Source organism: Carlito syrichta, unplaced genomic scaffold, assembly GCF_000164805.1.
Source record: "Carlito syrichta isolate Samal-C Ts95f unplaced genomic scaffold, Tarsius_syrichta-2.0.1 Scaffold309144, whole genome shotgun sequence".
In the NCBI taxonomy this organism is placed as follows: Eukaryota; Metazoa; Chordata; class Mammalia; order Primates; family Tarsiidae; genus Carlito; species Carlito syrichta.
In genome coordinates, this window is record NW_007253240.1 from 735801 (window position 1) to 757074 (window position 21274).

The following is a 21274-nucleotide window of genomic DNA, read 5'->3' on the forward strand; positions in this document are numbered from 1 at the left end:
GGGGGGGAAGGATCGCCGGAGCCCAGCGGGGCGGGGCTGCGGTGGCCGGGAGCGGCCACTGCACTCCAGTCTGGGTGACAGAGTGAGACTCCAACTCAAAAAAAAAAAATCTTAAAATAAAAGTTGCCCGACATTTCCCCAACCTCGATCTGAAAATTAGCTGCGCCTGTTTAAGAAGGGATAAAAAACCATCCCTTGACTCTGGTTCCTTCCTGTCACAATCTTGAAGCGTCTAGAATTCAGTCCCAAAGGACGGGACGGCTGGCATACCGCAGGCTTTCAACCTGTTGAAGCGACCCCCTGACCACTCACCTGCAGCAGCTCGGCATGCAGGAGAAGCGTGTAGGCAGCTTCCGTGTAGTTCTCACAGTCTCGGTGCAAATCTCGGAGCTTGTACAAATACCTGGTTAAAGAAGGGGAGAAAGGAGACGGCCATGGCTGGAGAGGTGGTCGAGCACTTAGTTCCCTCCACAACCAGACCCCACCTGATGCCCTGCCTAATACCCTCCCACTACTGTGCAGGAACACTTTCTTTCTCTTAGGCCAAGAGTTGGGTCTTTCTTCTTCTCTCTCTCTCTCTTTTTTGAGTCAGAGTCTCACTCTGTCGCCCAGGCTGGTCGCCCATAGCCACCCCAGCCTTGACCTGCTGGGCTCTGGTGATCTTTCCGCCTCAGCCTTCCAAGTAGCCAGAACGACAGGCGTGCGCTATCACACCCAGCTAATTTCTTGTTTATTGTAGAGACGAGGCCTTGCCAAGGTGCCCGGGCTGGTCTCGAACCCGTGGGCTCAGGCAATCTACTTGCCTCAGCCTCCCCAAGTGCTGGGATTACAGGCTGGGCCACCAAGCCCAGCCTCTTCTTTTCTTTTTGAGTTGGTATCTCACTCTGTCACCCAGGCTGAAGTGCAGTGGCACGATCTCGGCCACTGCAGCCTTGAACTCCTGGGCTCAGGTGATTCTTCTGCCTCAGCCTCCCAAGTAGCTGGGACGACAGGCGTGCATCACCATACCCAGTTAATTTTTAAATTTTTTTGTAGAGACGAGGTCTCGCTATGTTGCCGATGCTGGTCTGAAACTCCTGGGCTCAAGCAGTCCTCAAAGGGCTGGAATTACAGATGTGAGCCACTGCACCCGGCCAGTTCCTCATTTCTTTATTCCATGTGCCACCTTCTGCCTCTGTGTCTTTCCTACTCCATCTAGTCTACTCTTTTCTTAAGGCAGTGGTGTTTAATTTAATTTAGTTTTTTAGGTCTTGGACCCCTTTGGAAAGCTAATGAAAGCTATGGACTCTCCCTTCAAGAACAAGCATATAGTTTATTTGAAGTTTGTTTTATGGCCAAAGGTTCAGGCTAAGACTTCTTGGCTGGTATTTGTACCTTGGCCTGTGCAGCCTTCCCTGTCCTCCCTGGCCAGAATCCTTCTATCCCTCCTCGGAACCCTGACATGGCCTCATGCACTCCTTCTTATTGTACTTATTTGTGTATCTGTCTGAAGAGTTTATCCTTTCAGGGTGAATGGAGCATATCATATACTTTTAGGTTTCTCTCAAGGCAGCAAGTGTGGTGTTGGGGCATAAAAATATTTTATTTTTCGGGTCAGAGTCTCACTCTATCACCCAGGCTAGAGTGCAGTGGCATGATCATGGCTCACTGTACCATTCACGTTCTGGGCTCAGGTGATCCTTCTGCCTCAGCCTCCCTAGTAGCTGGCATGCGTCATCACACTCAGCATATTCTTTTTATTTTCTGTAGAGACGTCCCTAGTAGCTGGCATGCGCCATCACACTCAGCATATTTTCTTTATTTTCTGTAGAGACGTCCCTAGTAGCTGGCATGCGCCATCACACTCAGCATATTTTTTTTTATTTTCTATAGAGACGTCCCTAGTAGCTGGCATGCGCCATCACACTCAGCACATTTTTTTTATTTTCTGTAGAGACGAGATCTTGCTATTTTGCCCCAGCTGGTCTGGAACTCTTGGGCTCAAGCAATCCTCCTGCTGTGGCCCCCCAAAATGTTGGGATTACAGGCGTGAGTCACTGTGCCCAGCCGAGGGGCACAATATTTATTCACTTTAAAAAAAATCAGAAAGCTATGAAATAAATAGCAAAAGCAGGAAGTTTCCTTCAGCTTACCTTATGTATATGTCCTCTCTCTTCTTTTCTTTATAAAAATTCTGCCAGGAAAAAGAGGGTCACAAAATATTAATGTAAGTCAAGAGCTATGGATGAACTTGCCATGAAAATGGCCAGACCACAATTGTTTGCTTTTTAATGGTATCACCTTTTCCAAAGAGTTCAATGTTTCCTTTTACTAATACCCCCATATGAAAAAGAAGCGACAGGTTATAAAGAAGATTAAGGGCCATATTTCTGAGAAGTGTAAGAAACCTTCTAAGGGAAAGATACCTGGCTCATACTCAATTCATAGAGACACTGTTTCCTCAAGGAATCAGGGAGGTGGTAGGTGGAAGAACCCCTGGCAGTCTGAACCTCTGAGGCCCAGTTAACACATGTCTCAGGAAAAGTAAGATCAACGAGCTCTACCACCATGAGGATTTCACATACTAGCTCTCTATTCATGGGATTGTGGGTTTCTGATGTATATTCATCTGTGTGCTGTCATCCCAATAATAAAGCAGTCACTTTTAAATAAATGAGACAGAAAAACAGGTTGGGGATGGCCTTCAAAAAAAGTCGAATCAAGAGCTGGTGTTGCATTTTTCACCCACTTCCAAATTTATCTTCAAGGTCTATGACTGCTTGCGGGTGTCTGTGAGTCCCAAGCTGAGTGAGCAGTTCCAGTGAAACTCAGTGGGGTACAGAGCCCATACAGGAGCCTCCGGGGACCCCTGTGTCTGCGAGATCTACCGAGGGTTGAGCTGTGGGGTGCAGGGGTGGCCTGGCAGTGCCCTCCCGCCATGCCGGGGGCTTGACACGTACCAGCACGTTCACGGTGCAGCTCATGCGGTTCTCCTTGCTCTCGTCATGCATGACAATGGTTCTGTAGTCCAGCAGATTCTCTAAGAGGCTACTGACCAGGAAGGCGAAGACCTCCCCGGAGCTGGAGAGGTATTTATGTTTCCGGCAATGTTCTAGGAGCCTGGGGGGCAGGGGGGGAGAGACAGACAAATGCCCACGCTCTATGCTGTCTTCCCAGCATGAGTTATGTGACCTGACCAAGGTCCCTGCAGCAGGTGGCCCAGTGATAGGTAACAGAGAATGCCACACACCCTTCATGCAACACCATTCTGTTCTGGGAACTTCATTTATGCAGCACCTCTAGTTTACTCAAGTCCTGCATTTTCTTCGGGGCTTAGCTCAAATCCTGCCACCACTTGGACTCCCTCCCACAATGTCGTCTGAAAGACTATTTGCATTCTTGCTTTTTTTCAGTCAATACCACAGAAAATGAGAAGCTGGCTATCGGAGGACTCTGACCGAGTTACATGTCCTACGTCATCCTTCTCTCGAGGGCCTGGCACTCAGGGCACCCCCTGGGCATTCTGGAAAGCCTTGGATTGATGCCCAACCTGGAAGCCTAGTACATCTCCAGACATGAGGCTCTCCAGTAAAAGCGTTATTTTCAGAGAAAATGCAGAGCTGTAAATAAGCAAACTGAGGCTAAACCTTCAGTCTAAACGATCTCCCTTTGGACTCATGTAGAGCAAAGTTCAGGGGCTTCTTACATGAGACAATTAAAAGAAAACTTGGGGGAAAAGGAAGAAGAAATGGGTCCAAAAATATCAGTCCATGCTCTAGGATTATTCGTGGGCACTGGAGATTTGTATATTTCTGAGTTAGTGATCCAGAAAGAATAAAGAAATCAAAGTAAGATCCTTATGTAAAACAATCAGCTGTAAGATTAAAAAAGAAAGAGTAGTTTATTACATATAAATGTTGGGGTGTGTGTGTGTGTGTGTGTGTGTGTGTGTAAGCACACAGCTTCGTTTAATTCCATCTGAGACCATAACTGACCACAACTAGGAGGTCTGAAGCTCAAACAGAGAGACCTAATGAAAACAGGATAAAAAGACCACTGAAAGGTCTTATCCTCATTAAAATTAAGTTAGGAAGAACTAGAAAGTTCTTTAAAATACATATAGACAGCCGGCCTTGGACAGCTCAGCCTGTATCCCAGCGCTTTGGGAGGCTGAGGTGAGTGGATTGCCTGAACCCGCGGGTTCAAGACCCGCCTGGGTAACTTGGCGAGACCTCATCTCTACAATAAATCAAAACTACAGGTGTGGTAGCGCACGCCTGTAGTTCCAGCTACTTGGAAGACTGAGGCAGAAGGATCGCCGGAGCCCAGCAGGTCGAGGCTGCGGTGGCCGGGAGTGGCCACTGTACTCCAGTCTGATAGGGTGAGACTCCAACTCAAAAAAAAAAAAAAAAAAAAAAAAATATATATATATATATATATATATATATATATATATAGAGAGAGAGAGAGAGAGAGAGAGAGAGAGAGAGAGAAACAGACTACACATCGATTCCGTATCTGAGTATTCAGGGTGCTGGTTCCTTAGGGACTCTTTAAAAAGATACAAAAAGTGTACGGGTTGGGTGTGGTGACTCACGCCTGTAATCGTAGCACTTTAAGAGGTGGAGGCTAGAGGATTGCCTGAGTCCAGGGGCTCAAAACCAGCCTGGACAATGTGGTGAGGTCTCGTTTCTACAATAAATCAAACGATTAGCCAGATGTCTGTGGTTTCAGTCACTTGGAAGGCTGAGGTAGATCACTTGAGCCCAGCAATTTGAGGCGGCGGTGGCCATGAGCGCGCCCCTGTACTCCAGCCTGGGCAGCAGAGTGAGACTCTGACTCAAGGAAAAAAAAAAAAAAGACAAAACAGAATCCCTGTCCTGAGGATCTAGTTCACTAAACTTCTACAGAACAGGTGAAAAACAGAATGGCCTAGGCAAGCCCTCAGCGGGTGACTCAGTCGGTCAATGCTACAAAAGTTCAGAGGACATGAGAAATCAAAATATTTCAGAGCAGTGGAAATCTGAATGGTGGAAAGATTTGTAAATAATAACATTAACAACCATCAACACTAGAGCAGTTGACATTTATTAAGCACGAACATGGCAACAGACATGCTATTAACGCACGGTCTCCTTGAATCTTCACAGTCATACCCGCAGATAGATACTATTCTTGCAGATGGAAAGAAAAATGAGGTGTTGGGTCAGCTGAGTGACTGGACCAAAGCTAAACTCTGTCGCCTGGGCTGGAGAGCTGTGGCATACTCACGGCCACCCCAGCAACAACCTGCTGGCCTCTGGCAATTCACCCGCCTCAGACTTCCAAGTAGCCGGAACTACAGGTGCGCGCTACCATGCCCGGCTAATTATTTTTGATTTCCTGTAGAGATGAGGTCTCACCAAGTTGTCCAGGCTGGTCTCGAACCCATGGGCTCAGGCAATCCACTCACCTCTGCCTCCCAAAGTGCTAGGATGACAGGTTGAGCCACCGAGCCCGGCCCATCCAAGTGGTTTTAACCATGTTTATCCTCTTTTCGTTATTCCACATTGCAAAAGGGGAATGGGAGGGACATGAGTGTGACAGGTGAGTGTGGAGGTGGGGATGCAGGGAGGGGCAAGGACCAACCTGGCTGAGATAGCCCAGCTTTGTTCTCAGAGGTCCTTTCTGGGGCGTGAGGTATTTTCACATATAAAGTGGACCTTGAAATGTTTTTTCCTTTAAATTGTTGCTTTGAAGCTGTAATTAGAGGTGCTAACACATGATGGAATTCAAAAAGTCAAACACTGGGCAAAACACCACGGCTCCACACATCTTCTCCTCTGGCCCATGTGCTGTGTGCTCGGGGGACGCACGGGCCGGGAAACCCAGGCATTTGGCTCACATCAGATAAACGGTGACAGCAGTGGACGATGCATCCCTCATAACCCTATCGAGGACCGCTGTGGAGGTGACCCCAGGGACTCTGAGACTCTATCGCTCTGCACTGCTTTTCTCCATTGCGAAAAAACACCACCAACTCGGGGTTCTGTTTGGAAATACTCACAGTTTTTCCAGAAGAACCTTGTATTGTTCATCTCCTCTGCCCCCTTCCACCTCCTGGTCCAGCTTCGTGATCAGCTCATTCTCAAACTGAAAGCAGAGTCAGAGTTTCAAAGGAGAATGCTACACCTTTGGAAGAGGACAGGCATGGCCAACCTTTCTGATTTGACCAACCCCGTAACTGAGTCGTGAACTGTTTTCAACACATACAAGGGAGGATCACATTTCTCATCATTCATAAACAGTATACCAAGACACTATCAAAAGATTCCAAGGCAGTCACATGTGACTCTGCCCTTTGTTCTATGTTTACCACTCCCCCAAAAAAGAAATTATCCAGAACATTACCTTCTGTTACAACTATGCACATAAAAATAGCTTAATGATTTGAATTTTCTTTTTTTCCTTTTTCTTTTTTTTTGAGACGGAGTCTCACTCTGTTGTCCAGGCTAGAGTGCAGAGGCATGCTCACGGCCACTGCAGCCTTGACCGGCTGGGCTCAGGTGATCCTTCTACCTCAGCCTACCGAGTAGCTGGAACTAAAGACATGTGCTACCATGCCCGGCTAATTTTTTTGATTTATAATAGAGACGGGGTCAGGTCGAGCTGCCCGGGCTGGTCTTGAACTCCTGAGCTCAGGCAATCCTCTCACCTCAGCCTCCCAATGTACAGGGATTACAGGCTTGAGCCACTGTGATGATTTTAATTTTCTACTTTATTTTTGTCTCTTGCCTGAATCTTGGCAGTGGAATGGTTTTTGCAGGCCTTTAAAGCTGCAAAATCTTCCTTTCAATATAAATACGCTTCTCAGACAAGAAAACTGAGGCACAGAGAAGACATATCAGGAAAACCAAGTTCTCAAAGCTAGAGAATAATGGATTAGACCTTGATCCACTGCATCACTGTCAGCTGTACTGTAACAGATAGGTTTTAAAATTCAATTCACTACATTATTCCCTCAGTGATAATGAAACAGACAGGATTAAAATGCATGAAGTTAACTTTTAATTATCTAGAGACAGAGTGCTGCTTTAGGAAAGACATGTAGCAAAAAGACCTCTTCCGGGCTCTGGGCTAGAATATCTGATTATATCATTAACTGCTTGACAAAATGAAACGTAAAGTGAATTTTCAGATCAACTTTTGCTTCCATTATTCAGGCTACTGCTTTTCCTATGTAAAAAGAAAAGAAATAAGAGCTAACTATATGCACAATACTAAGATTATAGCATCTACCCCTTCTTACCATATGGAAATTGCCATTTCCACTGAAATTGAACTCGCACTGCATCATATCAAAGAAAATGGGGATTGTGGCTTTCCGGAGCTCTACTTCAGGGGTCAGAGTGACCTCCAGAATGGGACCCACCATGGAGGGGATGAATTTGATTTTGTGGGGACCTGAAATAAAAGTACATGAGAATATTTTTAAAAAAATCATTTCACTGTATGCAAAGTGTTACAATCTTCCTCCAAAGGACCCATAAGAAAAGAAAAAGTTTACGTGGGTAAATCAACTCAACTCAGAAGTGAGAGACTACACACTGTATTCTGATAACATGTGGATGCCATAGTAAGAGACTGTCATTGTTACCGTCTTAGTTGGACCGAGTGTGTGAAACCCACAGATCAACATTCGCTCCCAGACACACAGACACATAAATCTCAGACCGTTTTGGATTAAAATAGAAGATTGCATCACGGGATGCTTATTGCACAGAGGCTATGCTCAGGCCTATTCAAGGCTAGACACTCACCCAGATTATACCACATGTCCCGGATTCTAAAGCCGATTTCCTTTCTCATATCCCCATATCTAGGAAGAAGATCATAAACCAGAAGAAAGATTTGTAGTACAAACAAGTTGCATGTAACACAAGGGTAAAGGGAATAAAAACATTTAAGGCAGGCTCACTCTAAGAGATGAGGCGAATACCTAAACAAGCCCTGGTTCACAGAGGACAGGGAAACCTGACAGCAAAGGAAGCCAAAGGCAGATGCTGAAAATTAACTGAGAAGATGAAATCGACAAACTTACTGAAGTTAGAAGACTGAGACACACTCTGATGGCCATGAAGCAAAGAAATAGCCAAACAAAACACAGAAAATACTAAAGAAAAGGAAGATGCATGAGGTATGTTTTATACAGAAATATGACTGGTGTCTAACAAACAGAAAGGCTGACTTAATATACTTATATTTGGGTAATGAACATCCATTCCAATGTGTTCTTCAAAGTTCTCACACTGGAACGCTCTAGACCAAGCATTCTCAATGGGAGCAATATTGTCCAACAAGGAAAAAAATTGGTCCTTGGGAGCTAAAAATAGCTTACTGTTTTTATATATACAGCCATCAGTCTTAGTTTTCAGGGAGGAATCAGAGATAGAAGGATGCTAAGTGATTTGCCTAGAACCTCATTATTTCACAGAAAAAAAAGAACAGAACTTTCAAAGTCTTTAAATAATAAATTTCAAAGTCTTTAAATAATAAATTTCTCAAGTTATTTTTAAATTACATAGTCTTTGAGATTCTAGGTTCTTTATAAACTCTGACTGGAACATAATAAAAAGCTTCCCTAAATTTCTCATCACTCTTGCACATGATTTCATTTTGAATTCAAGGCCAAAAATCTGGAGGGCATTTTTAGGTCATGCTGGAGACTTTTCTGCTGAAGTGGCAGGAAAGCAGGGCAACTGTACAAGCAGTGTGCTTTGTGAGGAGGCACTATGCCTGCAATTTGGGTGAGCCACCAGCAGGGGCGCAGCTGTCCTTGGGGACTGGTGTGCTGATGCTGAGGTATCTCTCCAAGGAAAGATTTGATAAAAAGCAGCAGCTGCGTGATGGCTAGATGACCCTTGAGAAGAGATATGGACCTGGAAGACCTTGAGGCCTATTCCTCACTAATGACATGGGTAGCCACTGAGCAGTAATTTCTGGGATACCAAAAATATTGCTCTGAATATACACAGAAAACCCCCTTCCCCAGACGCAATCCAGTTTAAAAGGACACTTACTTTTTTACAATTTTGTTACGCTTGGCTTGTGAAAAGGTTTCAAGCTGAAGAGACTCATGGGTGAGAAATGCTACTGCCAAATGGAAGTAATTGTTCCAGAGCTGTTCAAAATTAATTGTGTGGGCAAAAAAGACAAAAAAAAAAAAAAAAAAGAAAAAGAAAAATAACATTAATAACAGTCATAACAAAATAGTGTCACATGGTAGAAAGTCATTAACCAGGAATTAATGAAAAAACAAAATTAAATCCACAAGACTTCTTTTTCTTGGGTTTAGATCATTCAGTTCTGAAAGTTTTATGATTTAATATTAAGCTTTCAAAAAAAAAAAAATTTTATTTTTCTTTACTCCTGGGATAAAAGAAAACTCCTGCCAGGAAGTATACCTATTTATAGTAGGTAGTTTGGCAACATGTATCAAAAGCACTAAAATTCTGCCAAATCTTTCAAACAGTAAATACTTTTAAGGCTTTATCCTGACAAAATAACCATGGATATTTTTAAATATTTAAAACAAGGAAGGCCATTACAGTGCTATTTAACATAACAGAAAGTGGAAAACCTAAATGTTCATGAGAAGAATTTGGTTAAATAAATCATCGGCCAACCATACAACGGACTGTATTCAGTCATTAAACATACTGTGAAAATATTTAACATCATTGCAAAGATCACAGATCATTAACAAAGTAAGGAAAATAGATTAATAAAGTACCAAACAACAGCACAGCTCAATTCCATTTTGGCATATAGATATACACACACACACAAATGTATTATACATCAGTGTATTTATATAGTCTTTTCTTATGTATCTCTATTTTATCTTTATTTATTTATTTCTAATGAGATGAGGTCTCACTATGTTGCCCAGGCTGGTCTTGAGCTCCTGGGCTCAAGCAGTTCTCCTGCCTCAACCTCCCAAAGTGCTGGGATTACAGGCATAAGCCACCGTGCCTGAGTCTCTACTTTAAAAGTTCCATAGATACAAAGGACTCAGAAAAAGCTCGTGCCCAGCAAAATGTACAGTTCTCTGGAAGGTAAGCATCCTAACAACAGGGACCTTATCTGCCTTCACCAGGACCCAGAATAGCGCTTTATGTTAAAAAAAAACAAACTTTTATCTGAGGAATGCAAGTCCTTTTAATTATCAGGCCCAGTGAGACATTAAAGTGAGACCACAGGCCAGGCTCAGTGGCTCAGCCTGTAATCCCAGCACTTTGGGAGGCCGAGGAGAGTGGATTGCCTGAGTCGGCAGGTTCAAGACCCACCTGGGCAACTTGGTGAGACCTCGTCTCTACAATAAATCAAAAATTAGCCAGGTGTCGTAGTGCACGCCTGTAGTTTCGGTTACTTGGAAGGCTGAGGTGGAAGGATCGCCAGAGCCCAGATGGTTGAGGCTGTGGTGGCCGGGAGCATGCCACTGCACTCCAGTCTGGGCGACAGACTGAGATTCCAACTCAAAAAACCACAAAAAAATAAAAAGTAAAAATAAAATGAGACCACAATCACACCCTACTCCCTCGCTTTGAGTCTGTACACATCTCTTGAAACTTGTTGTTGCCATAAGCAGCTATAAATTAACCTAATTAACCATCCCGGACATTATAACCCACACCTATAGCTTGATTGCACAGCCAATCCCTAATCAATGTTATTTCCGTAAAACAGTAAGAAGTCCTGACAAACAACTTTCTGTCAGCCAACTCCCCTGTTTCCATTTTTCATTTCTTTTTTTTTTCTTTCTGATTCAAAGACTCACTCTGCTACCCAGGCTTCGGTGCAGTGGCACTCTCAGGCTACCACAGCCTCAACCTCCTGAGCCCAAGCAATTCTTCAGCCTTAGCCTTCGAAGTAGCTGGAACTACAGGTGTGCACGACTATGTCCTGCTAATTTTTTGATGTATTGTGGACACGAGGTCTCACCAAGTAGCCCAGGCTACGTGATCCCCTGGGCTCAGGCAATCCTCTAGCCTCCACCTCCCAAAGTGCAGGGATTACAGACATGAGCATCCCAGCCCGGCTCTGTCCCCACTACTTGCCTTCAAAAATCCACTTGCAATTGCCACTCATTAGAGTGTATATTCAGGGTAACTTGTATCTGTGCTCCTGGGTTGCGATGCTCAATCATGGCCCCAGTAAACTCTTTTTTTTTTTTTTGAGTTGGAGTCTCATTTCATCGTCCAGGCTGGAGTACAGTAACGCGCTCAAGGCCACCCCGCGTCGACCTGCTGGGCTCTGGTGATCCTTCTGCCTCAGCCTTCCAAGTAGCCAGAACTACAGGCGCATGCTACCGTGCCCAGCTAATGTTTGATTCATTGTTGAGACAAGGTCTCACCAAGTTGCCTGGGCTAGTCTCGAACTTGCAGGCTCAGGCAATCCTCTTGCCTCGGCCTCTCAAAGTGCTGGGATTACAGGCTGAGCCACCACACCCGGCTGATTTTCTTCTTTTTATTTACCTGTTCTTCTACTATAACTTAGAGTTTTTTTTCTATGTGCATTACTTTTACAGCAAGAAGAAAAAAACCCTATTTTTATTGTATTTGGAGGACAGTATGATAGAAATGCAACTTTAGGAAATAAGAAAACACAAGAAATTTTTTCTTCTGTGAAAATGATTAAACCTGAGGTGACATTTTCCAAATTGAAATAATCCTTTGGCCGTAGCTGAGAATTCCAGGAACACTGAGATGAGTCACGTGCCTACCTGAAGCTCAAAGCTTGCCTGGTCCATGAAGACTCTTGTGAGGACTTCAGCAAACTGATTTATAGCACGGAGGAAAACTCTGGGGGAAAAATATGCAAAAATTAAGAAAGCAACCTAATACCCTTTGAAACATTTTCCCACCTGTGTTAAAAACTAAACCAAATAGACCACAGGCTTGGCAATTTAAGACCTTATGATCTACCAATGTCCTTGTCGTCCAGTAAGAGCATAGTCCACAGGTCACAGAAGCTGAGTTCGGAGACCTGACTAGAAGAGCCACTCAGGGCCATGTCACAATCTAGGCAATTTTAGGGAGAGCTGAGATGACAAACCGTGCTTCCTGAGTCTCAGACCAGAGCAATATGTACTCTATTATAAAGACGCTTCCCTTCTAAGCCTAGGGTTTCTGATGCAGTTTTTTTCTCCAATCTGTACAGCGTTGGGAAGGGTTTTTCTAATTGGGTATCAGAGTAGAGTTATTCTGATTTGCTTTATCCAGCTCATTAAATTCTAACGCTCTTTTAACATAATATATATTCATTTCACTTCTATTCAACAAGTATGTGTTGTGAGCCAGCAATGATGAGGTGCTGTGTTGAAAGACACAAGTCCTGGTCTTTAAGAAGTTTACCGCTTGGTGGGGGAAACACACAACTTACAAATTGAACCATGATCCCACATAGAATAGTTATAGAGAAGGTTTCAAAGAGCTATGGGGAATCAAAGGAAGAAAAGATGACATCTGGATCAGAAAGGGGATGGGTGAGAAGAACCTTACGTCATGGCTGAAATGTTCACAGCCAGAGATGGTGGAAGACTGGTAGGAGGCAAAGCTGAGAACGCACTGAGGGTCCAGACAGAGGCCAGCTTGGTTGAAGCAGGGGTTGTGCACACAGGGAAACAGTGGAAGATACGGCTAGAAAGGCGGGCTGGGTTTTGCATGTCAGGATGGAGGACAGCCATTAAAAGTACCATGAAAAACTGATGCTGACAATGAGCAAAGAGGAGATTAGGCTAGAGTCAAAAACCTGAGCTGGAGCCACTGCAGTAGCCCAGGAGACACAGAGATCACGGGCACACATGAGAAGGGACCCCCAAAAATTTGGAATTATCTTTGGAGGGCGGGCCCCTCGTAGTACAGGCGTCCCCCGCTAGGTGAGTGTTCCAGGAGCCCATTGGTACCAGCTTCTGTGGTTGTGAAAGGCTACAGTCAGCTTCAGCGAATTTTTTTTGGAGATTCTTTCAACACGTTTGCCTATTTCATAATGGGTGATTTACGAGCATACCTGTCCACACTTCTCTGAGTGTTCGGTAGTTTTTGACCAAAATGGCACTACCCCTATGCCCCATCCACTCTATTCACCTGATCTCACCCCAAAATGTTTTTTTTTTAATTTATCAGGTGAAAAAAGTGCTCACAGGGAAACGTCTTGCCAACGTGCAAGAGATGAAACAAAAAATGGCAGAAGCTCTAAAAGGTACCAAAACTGACAAGCTCAAAAACTGTGCTGAGCAGTGGAAAAAGCGTCTCATTAGGTGTATCGTATCCACTTTGAAGGTGACTGAAGTTTAAACGTGTAAGAACAAATATACAATTTTTAACAAATAAATTCTTTGTGTGGGGTCCCCCCATTCCTTAGGATCATGGAAGTGGGAAGAGTCTAACTTTACAGATGAGAGATCTGAGGCAAAGAGATTTAATTAACAGCACTTCTCAAAGTTCACACAGAAGGCTCGAGCATTCAGTCAAATATCTCAGACCCGGCCACAGTTGTCTTACCTGCTCTGGGTCATGTTCATGACCATCCAGTCTTTGGCATAGACATTCTTTCCAATCAGATCCTTAAACATGATGAAAGTCTCCATGAGGAAGTCCTGCAGAGGACAGAGAAATGGTTGGGGGAAACTAGTTATATTCATAGCTTTTGTTCTAGCGTGTGGATGAGAAGGACCACTGCCTCAGAAAAACATGTTCCTAGTCCTGTTTTCTTTTTCTTTTTTCTGAGTTGGAGTCTCACTCCATCACCCAGGCTGGAGTGCAGTGGCATACTCACGGCCACCCCAGCGTCAACCTGTTGGGCTTCAGTGATCCTTCCACCTCAGCGTTCCAAGTAGCTGGAACTACAGGTGCACACTACCGTGCCCGGCAAAGTTTTGATTTATTGTAGAGATGAGGTCTCGCCAAGTTGGCCCCGCTGGTCTTGAACCTGCAGGCTCAGGCAATCCACTCGCCTCGGCCTCCCAAGGTGCTAGGATGACAGGCTGAGCCACTGAGCCCAGCCCTAGTCCCGTTTTCATAAGGCTTTCGGGGGTGATAAATCATTCTTACAGCTAGCTATCATAGGACTTGATTTGTTCATCATAGGATCTTACAGGTAAGACCAGGACAAAAAGAATCACCCACATCTTACAAACGGCACAAATGAGACCGAGAAAAAAGCAAATGACACAATCTAAGGTCATAGAAACTAGGAAGCAGGGGAGTTGGGATGAGACCTCGGAGCTCTGAACCCACATTTGCAGCCCTTGTGTCTTTAGTTCTCTGTTGCTACATGCTGTCTGAATATATCGCGTGCATTTCAGCATAATTCACCAACAACTGTGAGAAAATGGATACTTCTGATAGATCTGAGTTCAGTTCTCCTCTATGACGATTAGAACAGAAGTGCTAGATAAGAAGTAGAGTCGTGATTCTTTCTATTCCAGAACATTGCCATGTGCAGCTTGGAAGAAGGGTCCTAAAGTGCCCTTTAGAAGGGATTTTTTTCCACAGTCGCTGGTGATGACGCTGATAATAATGTAACCATAAAGAGCACAAAACAGGAAAACCTGCTCTTCTAGTTCGGGGGTGGGGGGGGCGTGGCCAAAAAACGATTCAGAAATAGAACAGTCAGATCCAAAAATCTAAGCAAGAAAGTTTTGAAAGCATTTTTATTAGTTAACTAAATTTAGACCTTTTCCACAGGAATTCTTTTTTTTTTTTTTTTTGAGTTGGAGTCTCACTCTGTTGCCCAGGCTGGAGTGCAGTGACATACTCATGGCCACCCCAGCATAACCAGTTGGGCTTCGGAGATCCTTCCGCCTCAGCCTTCCAAATAGCCAGAACTACAGGAGTGAGCTATCACACCCAGCTAATTTTTATTTATAAAGATGAGGTCTCATCAAGTTGCCCAGCTGGTTTTGAACCCACGGGCTCAGGCAATCCACTCGCCTCGGCCTCCCAAAGCGCTGGGCTTAAAGGTTGAGTCTGGCCTCCACAGGGATTCTTAAAATGAAAATGCAGTCCAATTTCTTGGGCACTAACCTCCATAGTCCTACCTTTTACAGTATGTATGTCATATAGCTGTAAAAAACATGGCACTTGAGAGGCAAGAGGCTTGGGTTCTATTCCTCATGACATTTTTCTGAGACACTGGTCCAGCTGGTTAACTTCCTGCACTTCGGACGCTGAACAGCCCAGGAACGGGAATGGCTCTGGCCAAGAAGTGTGTGCTACCTTGGGTTTGTCATCAGGTTCAGTGGTGAGTCAGATGTATCTACCCTCAATTCCGAAATCCTTGACATAGTTCATGAGTTTAAATTTTTTTCTGGCCATACATTTCACATGCTTCCGCCAGTTTATTAACCATTCTGGTAAGCTTTTCTTTCAAGTCAACAAGAATTCATGGCTTGTGAAGCAAGGATTATATTGAGAGGTAGTTATCCGCTTCGGACACTGACTCTCCATTCACCACCTGGAAATCACAGTTGATGAGACAGTACAATGAAGGTGAGTCACAGGGAATCCCAAAGGGTCTCATCTTATCGGCCACTTCCCAACGCCCCTCATGCGATTCACGCAGAAGTCAGAATGAGAGAGTGAATGGATGGTCCGTCAGGAGGAAAAGGCCTCGCTGAGCACAGTAGCTCTGCCACTGAGGACTGTAAGCTCAGACAAGTTAACTGAGCTTCTCAAGGCCTGAGTTTCCTCATGGGGATAACGATATTCTTTTTTTTCTTTTTTGAGTTGGAGTCTCACTCTGTCGCCCAGACTGGCGTGCAGTGGCCGCTCCCGGCCACCGCAGCCTCGACCTGCTGGGCTCCGGCGATCCTTCCGCCTCAGCCTTCCGAGTAGCTGCAACTACAGGCGTGCGCTCCCATGCCCGGCTTATTTTTTAATTTATTGTAGAGATGAGGTCTCACCAAGTTGCCCAGGCGGGTCTCGAACCCGCCGGCTCAAGCAATCCACTCACCTCAGCCTCCCAAAGGTGTGGGATGACAGGCTGAGCCACCGAGCCTGGCTACGATATTCTTTTAATTAGATAATACAGGTGGAAGAGCTCACCGTTGTTCTGGTAATAGGAGTTAAGTCTCCTTTTTTAAAATTAATAATGCAGCCAAGTTGCCAGAGATTCCGTTTGGAGCGCCCTATTCTACATGCTTTATGAAGGAAACTTAAGACACAAAAAAATCTGGTCGCGTGCAGTGGCTCATGCCTGTAATCCCAGCACTTTGGAAAGCTGAGGCAGGAAGACTGCTTGAACCCAGGAAGTTCAAGACTAGCCTGGGAAACATAGCAAAACCTCATCTTTACAAAAAAAAAAAAAAATTAACTGGGAATAGTGGCATGTGCCAATAGTCCCAGCTACTACAGAGGCTGAGGAAGAAGGATTGTCTGAGCCCAGGAGGCTGAGGCTGTGGTGAGCTGTGACAGTGCCACTACACTCCAGCCTGGGTGATGGAATGAGACCCTTGACTCAGTAAACAAACAAACAAATGAATAATAATTTTTAAAAAAATCACTAAAACATTTTTTTTTTTTTTGAGTTGAAGTCTCACTCGGTTGTCCAGACTGGAGAGCAGTGCCCGCTCCCGGCCACCGCAGCCTCGGCCTGCTGGGCTCCGGCGATCCTTCCGCCTCAGCCTTCCGAGTAGCCGGAATTACAGGCGTGCACTACCAGGCCTGGCTGATTTTTTGATTTCTTGTAGAGATGAGGTCTCGCTGCCCAGGCAGGTCTCGAACCCGCGGGCTCAGGCAATCTACTCACCTCAGCCTCCCAAAGGCGCGGGATTACAGGCTGAGCCACCGAGCCCGGCACTAAAACATTTTAATGTTAGCTTTATCTTATATTACAATATAATGACATTATTATTATAAATAACTAGTCTTCATAGGCATTAACTACATGCCAAGCACAAGGCTAGGCATTTTCCAAGCATGGATTCAATCAATACTCACATTAACCCTCAAGGCAAGTAACGTCTCACAGATGAGAAACTGAGGTTCAGCGAGGTTAAACAGCTTGTCCTAAGTTTCTTTCTTTCTTTTTTTTTATTTTGAGTTGGAGTCTCACTCTGTCGCCCAGGCTGGAGTGCCGTGGCACGCTCCTGGCCACCGCAGCCTCGACCTTCTGGGCTCTGTCAATCCTTCCACCTCAGCCTTCCAAGTAGCTGGAACTACAGGCGCGCGTTACCACACCCGGCTAATTTTTTTGATTTATTGTAGAGATGAGGACTTGCCAAGTTGCCCAGGCAGGTCTTGAACCCGTGGGCTCAGGCAATTCTCTCGCCTCGGCCTCCCAAAGTGCTGGGATTATGGGTTTGAGCCACCACGCCCGGCCAGCTTGCCCTAAATTTCATACGAGGAAGTGGAATAGTCAGCTCACAGCTGGGTTTTCTAAAGCCTGTGCTCTTAACCGCTGCACCATCTGCCTATGGAGAACACATTGCTACCCTTGGCCTCCATTTCTCCTCTCCCTTCCTCTCATCCTGATCTTCTTGCCCCTGGTATCCACAGGGGCATCGACATATCACTACTGTCCCTGTGCCATGCCGTCTGCCAGAGCGTGGCCTAAGGAGAGGCCCAGTAGGCCTCCAGGTTAAGTCACATGGTCTTACATGGCAGTATGAGAGTTCATCGGGCCAACCAATAATAAACAGCACTTTCCAATGCCTTGTATACTTGTCCTTCGTGTGGGCATCACAGGAAGGAGGGTGATGGGCAAGGAAGGGGCTGCGTATTCTTGAGGGTACTACCCACAGAATCTCAGCTACCACATGTGAAGAAAGTAGAGAAGCCAGAGCATAAAGACTGGAATATACACCCATGATGGGAAGTCACCCAAAGCAACATGGCTTCAGTCTGCCAATCTAGCTCCATGCCTGGTCCACTGCTCTGCAAAATCAGATAACATCTCCATGGGTGTCTTAGGGCCACTGACCCTTCCTGGAAAGGAAGGCTCAGTGACCAGTAGCCAAAGGCCTAACTTGGCCTCTTAGATGTATGCTTAACAGAAACTATGAGGCTATTTGGGAGACAAAGGTGGGAGGATTGCTTGAGGCCAGGAATTTGAGGCTGCAGTGAACTAGGACCATGCCACTGCTCTCTAGCCTGAGCAACCAAGTGAGATTTCATTTGTTTAAAAAAACCACACACGGGCCAGGTGTGGTGGCTCAAGCCTGTAATCCAAGTACTTTGGGAGGCCGAGGAGAGAAGATTGCCTGAGCTCATGGGTTCGAGACTAGCCTGGGCAACTTGGTGAGACCTCGTCTCTACAATAATTCAAAAAATAAGGCGGGAGTGGTGGCACACGCCTATAGTTCCAGCTACTTGTAAGGCTGAGGTGGAAGGATCGCCTGAGCCCAGCAGGTTGAGGCTGTGGTGGCTGTGAGTGTGCCACTGCACTCCATTCTGGGCAACAGCGTGATACTCTGAATCAAAAAAAAAAAAAAAAAAAAAATCACACACACACGAAATACTTTCTACTGAAGATAACTTATACATGTTGTACGGAGAAGATTACTTCTTGTTTCCCTCTCCAAAATGATAATATCAACCCTGTCTTGGGAGATTTTGCACACCCGCTTTCAAAAATCCTTACCATGGTACTAACAACTACCATCCCTTCATAAACACTACCCTCTATTCAGAATAAAGCAGATCTCCCAAATGTTTCTAAATAAGGGCTCTCTCTAAATCCAAGAGACCAGACCCAGTGTAATAACCTTTTAGTATATGTGTTGTATTCTTCAAATCCTATCCAAGAGAGAAAGTAAGAATCATCTCTCTCCTTTTTCTTTCGTGTGGACAGCCACCCAGCATCAGAAGAAGGTGGGAACAGAACCCTGGACTCAGTCTGCTGACTCAGATGCTCGGTTTCATTTATTTATTTACGACCAAATGGTTACCAGGACCCAGGGAAGATAACTTACAGTGATGTCCTGTCTGGTTTTGAAAGTGCTGATGTAATGGCTGTAGTGGTTGTCGTCCATCTGCCGCAGGATGGCAATCATGCAAGCCACAAAACTCCCCTGGGAAGGAAGTGGAAAACATCAATCCAAGACACCTTAGGCCACCGACTGACAACACAAAACTTGGCCACCATGAACCTTGGCTTTTCCCACCCAAAGTGCTGTGCAGGGACCTTACCCAAATGGAAATGGACTGTATTCTAAAGGTCCAAAGTGTACACGCTTTGCTGTATCTGCTTCAAACTATGACCTTCCAGGTAAGGATGAAGGAATCCCATCAACAGCTATGACTTGTGGAATCCTATAGGTCAGGGGACACTAACTGGACGAGCTCAACTACAGTGGCAGTTAAGACCTAACAGTCTGCAGGGCTTTGGGTTTCTTATTCAGACAGTGAGATCAGTAACTACATATTCACCAGAAAGCAAATTACCCAAGGATACTATTCTCTAGTATTCATTTAGTTGTGACAACAACACAGATGAAGTTAGCACAGGAGACATGACTACATAGCTGTTCTTGGGATAGAGGAAAAGATTTCTCAAGTAGGAAAACAATAAAAGATCGTCTGTGTGCACCTCTTTCAGAATATATGTCTGCCTTGGACTGAGTCTTTTATTTTTAAAAAGTTGATTTTTCTAATTATGAAGCAATGTAAATTTATTGTACCAAAGCTTTTGATTTATATTGTCAAATTATCATATGTCATTCTCATCAGTGTCTATCATTATTTGTTTCTCAGGACCATGGGTATTATAGTTTTATTTAATCTCACTTTTGGCATTTTCTTTTCTTTAAATTAAGCATTCTGTTTATATATTTTTGGTCACTTATTTTTTCTCATTTTGTTGTTTGCTCATATTCTTTACTCACTTTTCTATTAAAACTATATCTTTCTCGTAGTGGTTTGTAACAGTTCTTTGCATATTAAGGATTCTAGCCACTTGCCATGTGTTACATATAATTTTTATAGTTTGGGGTTTGACATTTTATTATATATAGTTTATTTAACATACATATTTTACATGTAGGGATTTATCAAGGAAAATCCATTTTTTTCTTTTATGATTTCTCTACATTTTTAAAAATTCATGAATACCTGTTCTCCTCAAAACAGTTATATATTTATTTTTCTTCTAGTTGCTTTATGACTTTAATATTTTTAAACTAAACTTCATTCTATCTAACATTTTGTGGGTATACTATGAATTTGAACACTTTTTTTCAAATTGCTAACTAATTTTCTAAATAATATTTACTTAAAACTTTCACTTTCCCTATTGAGAGGTAATGATATTTTCATGTAATCAAAAGTCTCCTTTTAAGTTCTATTCTGTTTATATAGTACTTTACTGCATAAGTCCAACTATTTTAATTATTGTTTTCAAACCTGACAGGAAACTCTCTACTTATTATTACTACTTGGCTGTTCATTTATTTGCATCTAATATTTATTTTTACTCTCATATTTTGTGACTAAACCAAATGGAATTTCTCTTTTACAATCTCGAAATAGCTACTGTTGCTACAAAGAAAAACCACTGAATATTGTTTATTTTATAGCCAGCTAGTTTAACAAACTGTTTATTCATTTTATTAAAATTTCAGATAACTCTCTTTGGTTTCTTATGTAATTTCAGTTAAAAATAATGATAACTGTGGTAATCATTTTTCTTCTTTTTCAATATTTATATTTAATGTATTTTTCTTATCTTATTATAGTGACTAGACATTACAGAAAAAAGCTAAACCACAGTGCAGAAATTAAACATCTTGATTCTCTATTTTACGGCCATTGAGAATTATGCTGCCTAGTATCATGTTAAAAATTCTCCTCTTTTCTTAATTTGGAATAGATGCTACATTTGATCATATGTCATTTTGGCATCAACGGAAAAATCATAAAGCCTTTTCCTTTTATTAAACTGATATTTTATTAATAGATTCTCTAATATTTTACTATTCTTGATTATCTAGAAAAAACTGTATTAAGCCATATATATATATTTTTCTTTTTTTAGGCCATATATATTTTATTTTTGCATAGATCAGTTAAGCTATAAATATATATTTACATAGTAATTAAGAGTAATATTATCAGCCGGGCTTGGTGGCTCAGCCTGTAATCCCACGCCTTTGGGAGGCTGAGGTGAGTGGATTGCCTGAGCCCGCGGGTTCGAGACCTGCCTGGGCTGCGAGACCTCATCTCTACAATAAATAAAAAAATCAGCCGGGGGTGGTAGCACATGCCTGTAATTCTGGCTACTCGGAAGGCTGAGACGGAAGGATCGCCGGAGCCCG

General features: G+C 43.7%; 1 protein-coding gene across 1 annotated transcript in view; it reads right to left on the reverse strand.

Moving 5' to 3' along the window:
- DOCK5 (dedicator of cytokinesis 5) overlaps positions 1 to 21274 on the reverse strand; it is a 68001-nt gene that overhangs the window by 44569 nt on the left and 2158 nt on the right. Inside the window, exons 2-11 of the mRNA XM_008066848.1 lie at positions 18935 to 19033; positions 13524 to 13618; positions 11744 to 11822; positions 9039 to 9139; positions 7779 to 7837; positions 7268 to 7422; positions 6026 to 6111; positions 2940 to 3099; positions 2133 to 2173; positions 313 to 403 (exon numbers count right to left, since the gene is read on the reverse strand). Coding sequence (XP_008065039.1) covers positions 313 to 403; positions 2133 to 2173; positions 2940 to 3099; positions 6026 to 6111; positions 7268 to 7422; positions 7779 to 7837; positions 9039 to 9139; positions 11744 to 11822; positions 13524 to 13618; positions 18935 to 19033 — 966 coding nt within the window. The remainder of the gene's footprint in view (positions 1 to 312; positions 404 to 2132; positions 2174 to 2939; positions 3100 to 6025; positions 6112 to 7267; positions 7423 to 7778; positions 7838 to 9038; positions 9140 to 11743; positions 11823 to 13523; positions 13619 to 18934; positions 19034 to 21274) is intronic.